At 34.9% G+C, this 9,969-nt stretch overlaps 1 protein-coding gene across 1 annotated transcript; it reads left to right on the forward strand.

Moving 5' to 3' along the window:
- Positions 1-201: 201 nt before the first annotated feature.
- On the forward strand, positions 202-8,882 carry LOC127847267 (uncharacterized). The gene is made up of 10 exons (XM_052379065.1): positions 202-316; positions 2,435-3,562; positions 4,048-4,151; positions 4,449-4,525; positions 5,126-5,298; positions 5,648-5,831; positions 6,211-6,399; positions 6,981-7,134; positions 7,492-7,587; positions 8,615-8,882. Exons 1-10 carry the CDS (start codon positions 292-294, stop codon positions 8,651-8,653), a joined length of 2,169 nt encoding a protein of 722 aa, XP_052235025.1. The 5' UTR covers positions 202-291; the 3' UTR covers positions 8,654-8,882.
- Positions 8,883-9,969: the final 1,087 nt, after the last annotated feature.

The raw sequence follows: 9,969 nt of genomic DNA on the forward strand, positions 1-9,969 counted from the left end.
ATGAAACTATAAAATGATTGTTAAAGTCTCGGATATTCATTCTGTATAAAGATTTTAAAGTTAAAAAATCAAATCCTTCATTCAATAGTCAGACCCTCTCACTTGCATTGTCGAGCCCTTATCTCGACGCAGAATATTTCCGTAACTTAGTAAAACAAAATATGACACGTCATAAATCTTTGGAATTTGCGTATCGATCGAAATAGCCTGATCGCACGCGTTTTTGAGTTATGAAAGGACTGTTTAGTTTTGTGTTGTTGATTAAAGGAATAAACGAATACAAAGAATATCATGCCGAGACCTACATATATTATTGGTAAGTAGCTTATTTTAAATAAATAAACAAAAGTAAATAAATAATAAATAAATAAGTAAATAATAAAATAAATAAATAAATAAATACAATTAAAATAAATTTATTAATAAACGAGTTAATAAATAAATTAATAAAGTTATACATAAGTAAATAAATCAATAACAAATAAATGAATGAATATATAAATGAATAAATGTGTGCGTGAGTAAATTGATTAATGAATGAATGAATGATTGAATAAATAAAATATATTAATAAACACATATCTGTAAATACAATATATTTTGTGTCCGTTATATATATATTAGTCCGTTCGTGTTAAGTAGGAAGTAAAGCAATCAAATAGAATTTGGTATACTGCATGTCTGCATGTATGTCCTTCTGTCTACTGCCTGTCTGTAGAAAGTTACTTGTCCGACGACATTCTCCTACACTTTACAACTGGTGTAATAAAAATATTACTCGAAAAGTATAAACAAAATTATAATAATGTTTGATTTGATGACAAAACATTTTGAAGATTAAGATTACAACTTAAATAATGTTACAAGCAAGATAGTATTCTTCGCGTGTATTTGAACACATATTATCTGCGTAATATAAGGTATAACACAGCTGATTGACGGACGTTCGCTTATTCGTTACTAAAACAATGGTTAATATATTATTATCGCTTAGTCGTAAATAGAATGTTTCATAAACACTTCGTAGTAAAACAAATAATAAAACAAAATATATAACGTGTATTACTTGCAATGCGCATCCAAGTTCAGACATTAATTTTTTTGTATCAGGAATATTACTATTCCAATTGTAGACATTCATGTACATTTCTCCTATTTATTTTCGGAAGATACATAAATATAAAGCATAATTAGTAATCATGGATGCGTTAAGCTTTAATGGGTAAAAACGTAAAAGCACATAATTAATGAATTTATTTTACTATTGACATAACAATGTCAGTTACTACCAAACAAAGACATTAATTACTTCTACAACAAAACGTTCTCATTGATTTTTTTTAATTCATTCATTCTTTTGATTCAAGGTTAATTGGGTTAATTGATTGATTTAAAACTAGCATCAACACAGGCTGCACACCACCGATTTAATTCTTATTCGGGCAAATTCATTTAAAGTCTATCTCTACGGTTGTATTATGTAAATGATTTAATCAGAAACTTACTATACACTATTACAATGTTGCATCGCTTGATATGTTCTTAATTGTGTTTAAATGCCGACAATATTCACTAAACGACCGCCCTTGGTGATACTAGCACATCCTAGATTGCCGTAAGAACGGATTAAGAACGCAAGCCCGGTCTGAAGGGATATACAGAGTAAAGCCGCATCTAAGCCGCATAGTAAGCTTTACATAACACATGCATGTACGAATGTTGCTAATACTATTTATGGTATGTAAAAGCACTTTAAGTAATGGTTACATAGAAACAAAATTGGCAACATCCGGATATTAGACTTTTTTAGATAAGCTTGTATAACTTACTAACTTTTAAAATCTCTGAAACCAAAACCCCAGAAATGTCATATTTAGTTTAGTATGTGATATAACATAGCCCTCAACAATTTGTTGAAATCATGACACTGAGTTCAAAACTGACCATGTTACAATCGCGCATGATTGTTTACTTAGACGTGTTTATGCAAAATAACATATTATTGTGCACGTTCAAACCACTTAGTGCAGACGTGTAATATTGAGAATATAATATCGTATAATGCTCCTCTACTAAGTTTATTCAAACCATGTCATTGTGATCAGAATTGGCAACACCGCCTGGGCTTCAATGATTAAGTAAGATTTATATATATTTTTTCTTCCAAGAAACGACAAGGCCTACAGGTGAAACATTTATAATTCACCATCGACAGTAGTCCACTTTATAGTTTGTTCAAATGATTCCACTGGGATCAAACTTTGCCACGCCGGGGGGGGGGGGGGGGTAGCTTTAAGAAGCAACAAAACTTGAAATTAATTTCTGCCGTCAAGTAAAATTATACTGGTGAGCAATTCAGGGCAATTTTAGATTCTGATAAGTTATTTGTACAGGCGTCAATTTGAATTCGAACACAATATCTGTTTGGTTTTAGTCTGCTTTCTTTCAGTGCTCCAAGGGTTATCCAGGATGACACAGGGCGTCAGCGCATCAACGACAGCTAACCAGCCCTTGGAAACCATTCATACTTCTTCATTGGAGATAGCTTCTACCGCGGGAAAGAATCAGGAATCGGAGACTTCATCACCCGCTGAAAGTACAAAGACAAAGGAGACTTCAAAACTTCCGGATCCTTCCCAGGCAATGGAAACTTCAACACATTCGGAAACTACACAGACATCGGATACATCAACACCCTCGGGCACTTTAGGGGAATCGGAAACTTCAACACCCTCGGGCACTATAGAGGAATTGGAGACTTCAACACCCTCGGGCACTATAGGGGAATCGGAGACTTTAACACCCTCGGGCACTATAGGGGAATTGGAGACTTCAACACCCTCGGGCACTATAGGGGAATCGGAGACTTCAACACCCTCGGGCACTATAGGGGAATCGGAGACTTCAACACACTCGGAAACTACACAGGCGACGGAAACTTCATCACCCTCGAAACGTACACAGGAATCGGAGACTTCAACACAATCGGGAACTACACAGGAATCGGAAACTTCTACACATCCGGGAACTTCACAGGAATCGGAGACTTCAACAATCTCAAGCACCACACAGGAATCGGAGACTTTAACACACCCGGGTACTACACACGTATCGGAGACTTCAACACACTCGGAAACTACACCGGAATCGGAGACTTCAACACAACCGGGAACTTCACAGGAGTTCGAGACTTCAACACATCCGGGAACTACACAGGGACCGGAGACTTCATCACACTCAGGGACTACACAGGAATTCCAGACTTCAACACATCCGGGAACTTCACAGGAGTGGGAGACTACAATACACCAGGGCACTACACAAGAATCGGAAACTTCAACATCCTATACAACTACACATGAATCAGGGACGTCAGATCCCACGGGAACTACACAAGCAGCAGCAACGTCACCTGCGTTAACGACAGCGAACACGGCAATGTCGTTTTCAACACCGGTTCTTTCAAGCACACAGGTACCGACAACTTCTAATGCTGAAAGAACAACTTCGTCGATTGCCTTGACAATTACTACAGATCCTTTAGTGTCTTCTGTTCACATCAGTAAGTATATTGTGTATTATATTTGCCCTTTAAATTGACACGTTTATGTAAAAAAACTTACAGTGCAATGCCAATAATACAATATTTTAATTAAATGCAGAAAATATAACAAAAATTGCTGTAGTCTTAAACAAATTATTTGAAAATATTTGAATTACTTTGATATTGAATAGACTGTAAATAAAAACTTTTGAACATAATACATATTTTTACAAAGTGAATAATCATGAAACTTACTAATACAAATTTTATTTTGTTTACCATATCTTAACTCAAATGCCCGAAGTAGATGTTTAATAAATTCACCCCATTACACAAATCTTAATCCCATTTTGTATATAATGAAATTTATGACGATCTTCTTTGTGTGTGCATTTTTAAAAGGAATAATCAATATCATTATGGAGCAAACAATATAAACAACGTTGTTATGTCCTTTACTTCTTTCATGCGTGTATCTTCATACTACTTTGATATCCCCGCAGGTAGCCTATTAATGCAAATACCAGCTTCACTTATTGTCAATGGCAGTGGCTTGACGGCCAATAATTCAACCAAGCAGACTCTTGTCAAAGATTTCGATGCCTCGGTAACTGTATTATCCTTTATATATATGTTTACGTTTTTGTTTGATTTTATTAGTATTAGTATATATATATAACGACATATACGGATATATCATTTTTTAATGTATACATATCTATATATAAACACATAAATAATATATAATATGATTTTACAGTCTGTAATATTACTCTGATTTGTCTTAAACTATGAATTATATCGTTTTTTTGTTCTACTAGAATATTATGTATTTGTTTCATATTCTCAATGTTTCTCCTTATTCGTATATTTATCAGTGAGCTATTTATTACGCATTTTGTAGATGAACCAATTGCTAGGTAGTACTACTGGTTTTAAAGAGATTCGTGAAACGAGAGTCAATGCATCGCTGAGTTTCAGGTAGCAGTCGTTTGAAATAGATAAATAAAAGTGTCAAAATAATTCTATATTAACATGGATGCGTAAAATATTATGGTTGCTAGGAAACGTAATCAAAACGTAATCAAAGTCTTGATTCAACTTTGTTGTATGATTTTCAATCGGTAAATTCATTCCTAAGTGTTAAAAGAATTCCGTATTAAATGGATGCGTATAATCTAATATAGGTTGCTAGGAAATGTATTACAAGAACATGTTGAATCTTAATACAATTTGGATTCAACTTTGATGTATGCTTTTCAATCGGAACATGCATTCGTAAAAGTGTTAAAAAAAAACGTATTTAATGGACGCGTATAATATTATGGTTTCAAGGGAATGTATTACAAAAATACACTGAATCTGAATCAAATTCTGGATTTCCAATGCTTTCATAACACACAACACTATATAATATTTCTTAAAGTAATTCAAAGCAAGTAACAGAGAAATTAAATTTTAGTAAACATTCTTAACTAATAGCATTTTCAATAAAAAAACAACATTTGCTTTGTTTTCGACCTTTTTAATGAGTGATGATGTTTTTCTTCAGTTTTATGGAGTTATTTACCTCTTTTGCAGACGAGAAATGCCGTCGGATTCAAGAATCGGTTTCAATTTCGTTATCTTCATGGAAGGGGGATCAAACCTAAGTTTAGTAAATGAAAGTCTACCTATGTCGGGCAATCTTACACTTTTGAATCAGACACTGTATTTGACGGACTTGAGCAGTCTTCAAAACGCTGTAACATATGGTCAGTAACACTCATTTGTTTTACAACTCTGAGAGACGTTGTGCGTATTTTTGTATTACCAAATGATGTTTCACGTACTTTATAAACAGAAAGTAACAAATCTAGCACACTTACTTAATCGTGAAGTTTAACGCTTAATGTGTAACTCAATCGTCGTGATTTATCATTTAATTGTCATATGCTGACTACAAAGATTTATTTAATACCATCTTGCGTTCAACGGACCGATTATTAAGCAACGGACTTCATTTAAAAATGTCTACACCTTCAACAATAAATTAAACCGAAACGAATACATAAATTGTTTTTAGAATCAGATATGCATCACAAAATTAATATATTTCCTTAGCCGAATCGAAACTTGAAGCTGACGTGTGTTCAGTATATCCGACCGTGGAAAAGTGCAAAATAGACAGCTATACATGCAAGCTTTCAGACGCAGAGATAACGTGCACCCATAAGTGTCGTAACTACACCAGTTGGTGCAATGGAGAGTGCTACTTCGACGATCTTCAGAAGAAAACCATGTGCAGGTAAGAACCAATATGAAAAAAATGTGTACTCCCTATAATTCGTTTCTTAATTGTATATATAAAAGTAAACACGGACATCACAAACTAATTATACAACGCATGCGTGATCTTATCGTTATATAATTAAAACGAGAGCGAATAAAACAATCTGTCAATCAACATTGCATACGCGTTGCCAAGCGAATTTCTTCTTTGTTGATTACATTAACAAGGTATCGGGAGTGAGCAATATAAATTATAGAACCTTAAATCCTTTACAAGCTCGAGTGATTTCGTTGTCCGAAAACCGCATTCAACACGTTGAAGGTTCTTTATCGTCATGACAATTCTTCGAGTTGTTAGTTTCTGTGGTATTAGCTTTCCTGTGACATTCTTGCAGATGCACGGGAGACGGCGGACGTTACTACGCTGGTGAAGACTGTAGCGTTAAGACATACAAGCTAGCCATCTCACCGGAAGCCGTCATTGGAATTAGCGCGGGTCTTGGTGGGGCTTTATTACTCGTGATACTCATTATTGTGTTGAGGATGACACGCAACAGTAAGAAAGCAAACGGAAATAAGGAAAGGTAATAGTTATTTATTATGTTGTTACTTTTGCTTTAAAATACAACACTTCGTCTCATTATTCCTGTTACTCGTGGGCTACTTACTGCAAGGTAGAGGAAACGCCCTCCATATCGCCTCTCGTTGAGAACATGTTGACAGTTTAAATCAAGATTTAATTATGGCTAACAATTCTAACTACATATATGAAAATTGCTTATTTGTCACCTCCAACAAAAATGACGTTATCCGATTGGCTTAGAGCGGTCACGTGCCCATGGATTATTTTCCATACATCCCGAGTAGTTTTCAATACTACCCGAGTAATCGATAGTCGGTTGATATATAATCGCTTCATCGTTAGTAACTGTCGGTGTATGGAATATATAATGTAATACCATACTCAAACTTCGCTCTCATATGGTAGGAAATTACTGAAGGTGTATATCCCATACACCATCAGTTACTATCGGTGTAACTAATAATGCCAGACAGCGTGGAACACTTTACTTTACATTTCATATCAATTTATGTATCGCCGTGAGTATGTGCCTTATGTTCTTATGAGATTAACTAACAAAGTTTCACAAAAAATATACCGCAGATCATTCAAGGTGGCTGGTTTCGATCGAGAGGGCGAATCGCAATTGGAACTTAGGCATTACGGTGATTTTTGGCAAAACAGGCATTATGGAACAGACGTCAATAGCTTTAGTGAGAGACCATACACAGCGACGCAGGACAATTTAGGAAATCCGGTAATTGTATTCACATGATTAATTCAATTTAACAGCACACACGAACAGAAAATCTACAATCCACTTTACCAACAACACAAACACAACAACACCGTGGCACGGTAAATTTTGCATTTTACATTTTTATGAAATATGTTATCTCATTTAAATGTCATGTTTAATTATATAATATGCAGTAATCCAAATACAACACAGAACCTCAAAAAATCGGGAAAAGTATTTATACGCCCGATGAACTTGAAATCAAACTTTACTTCAAACACATCATTGGCGAGCGTCAGTAAACACAAAAACAAAACCCATTCGTTAGCCATATGATTAGCAAACATGTGTCGCTAATGCGTCAATATTCTTCAGATATACTTATACCGACCTAACGACAGAGATGAGCAGCCGTATACGGATCTCAAACCTGGGTCATCTTTGTCCAGCCTCAATTTGCCTGAATCTAAGGTAGGGGTCAATATACTTATTAATTATTATTATAATTAATACTTTTTTTTTAGATTTTAGCCTTTTGTAAACAGTGATTTTATAGTAATCGGTCTCATCTTTTAATATTGCGTTTAACGTTACCGTGTTCTTCAACACCTACAAATAAAAAATAACGTTACGATACTGTAAATTCGCTGCATTATACTTAGTCATGTGTCCAAGCAGATCTTAAAAAGTGAATGCTTATCCGTTAGGTATTCAAGGGTCGTCAAACAGTTGCATACCGATTAATATAAAATATATACGTAGTGGCTAAATGTTTTTTTACTTTATTTGTGCTGCGTATAAACATGTTTTATCAATTGTTATAGTTTTTTTTGGTAAAAAACAACAACAAATAAATTAAATGCAATAGCTGTCCAACGAACGATGATCCCGAAATACGCAGAAGCACTATATCTATGCATCAGGTTTTAAGTAAGAATTTTCCATGTTTTGTCCTAATGAAGTGCATTTATACTAAATATAATTGATAATCATGTAAACATGATGTATATGACAAATGCTACACGTTAGTATTCAAAGGCAAATGTAGAATATCCTTAATGTTATGTCATAAACAATTTAGCGGTATAATATCAAACACAGTGAGTGTTGGATTCAACTGCGTTGCTGCCTGTCTTAATTATCAAGCCATGTTGAATGCTCAAAATAAAAATCAAACACTGTGTGGTCATTTCGATGTAGAAATTAATTATTGCACTCTAAATGCACATTTGCAAGGATGCCCATTTCTCCGTGTCAACAATAATCAGTAAACTTTAGTTTACATGCTTCAGGTTGCCTCACATGACATATCTTAAACTTCTGTCATTATGTGAAGAAACATGTAAAATTGGTAAACGTTTTGTTAATTTAAGGCATTAACAGCATTGTTAATATCAATGCCTTCGTTATGAAACAACACTTTGACAAAACCGAGAATATTTGTGGATCATCCATCGTATATAAAGTTTGAATCAGTTATTTTGTCGCATAATTTCAGTTCGAGATCAGCCGACCCAAGATTATCCTTGGGCGGTAAAAGGAAACTCTGAGCCGTCTGCAAAAATGTGACATCAAAGGAGCGTGATTTAGCCAAAAAAGTGCATGGTCTTGTACACGCTTTGTTCAATGTGATTCGGCTTTAAATTACCAACAGTTCGTAATAATGTTATGTGTTTATAGTCCCTGCTGGATGCTATGCTCGCTGAATGTGCCATATTCTTGATAAAGTTGCACATGTTTGATAAAATACAATCAGAAATCACAAATGTTATTCATATAGGTTGTTTCCTGTCCCTGTTGAATATATTGTCCACACCTTGTGTTCTACAGAGGGGGTAATCACGTGATAGTCAAGACGGTTATGTCGCTGCCGAGACAGTTATTGTTCGCCGTTTTATACAACTTATCAGGGCGGATTCAGGATTTCTTGTTGGGGACGGGATATTGAAAGATTTGCTGGGGGTCCAGGGGTCAAAGCCTCCCGGAAGCTCCACGACTTAAGTGATTTTGAAGACTATGACAGCCACTTCTCGAGTATGTCACGCCTTATGTAAAGTACCTTCTTATAATGCCAAAAAGTGCATAGTTTATAAAAAATGAGTTTAAACAGGTGATTTACATCTAGTTAAGTGCGAAACATACAATGAATTGACCTTACTTTGGCGATTTTAGTAGGGGGGGGGGGGGGCTTACGCCGTGTCTGCCCCCTCCCACTTGAATCCGCCTATGCTTATTACTTGTGTTTCCAGCCATGTCAGTTAAAAGGTGAGAAGCGTTTCTTTTGTATTAAAATAAGCTTTATAGCTCGACTGACTTCCCGCACATTTTCTTAGTGGAGCCCTGATAAGGTCATCCCGTTAAGAAATTTCGCAGCGAGTAAAGTCGAGATTTAGAGAGAAAATTACGATGAAATAAATTATGAAATAAATGCCAGTCACTTTCTTGCTGATATGTCCGGAAAGTTAGCGGAATTAAAAAAAATAATACTAGTAATAAAATGCCAAAAAATACCTGCCTCGACAAGGACGTTATTTTGATAATCACGTGATAACCCCCTCTATGCTAGAACAGCATATCGGCGTTTGAATGAGCAATCGATTTGCCAACTGCTTATCTATCAAATCTATCCATGAAATACAGTCTGTTTGTTAAGATAAATGTTACGAATGCACATGAAAACTATAACGACACAATTAAACAGATTTACTAAAAATCGATTTAATCTATGTATGCATGTGGTGAGCATTTTTTTTTTATATATTTATGCGATCCAACGGTTTTAGTTAAAGTTCGTGGTATTACGATGTTTGAACAAACTGATAATCAACGGATTTTTTTTAACAGAACATACTT

The sequence above is a fragment of the Dreissena polymorpha genome, chromosome 10 (assembly GCF_020536995.1).
Source record: "Dreissena polymorpha isolate Duluth1 chromosome 10, UMN_Dpol_1.0, whole genome shotgun sequence".
NCBI lineage: Eukaryota > Metazoa > Mollusca > Bivalvia > Myida > Dreissenidae > Dreissena > Dreissena polymorpha.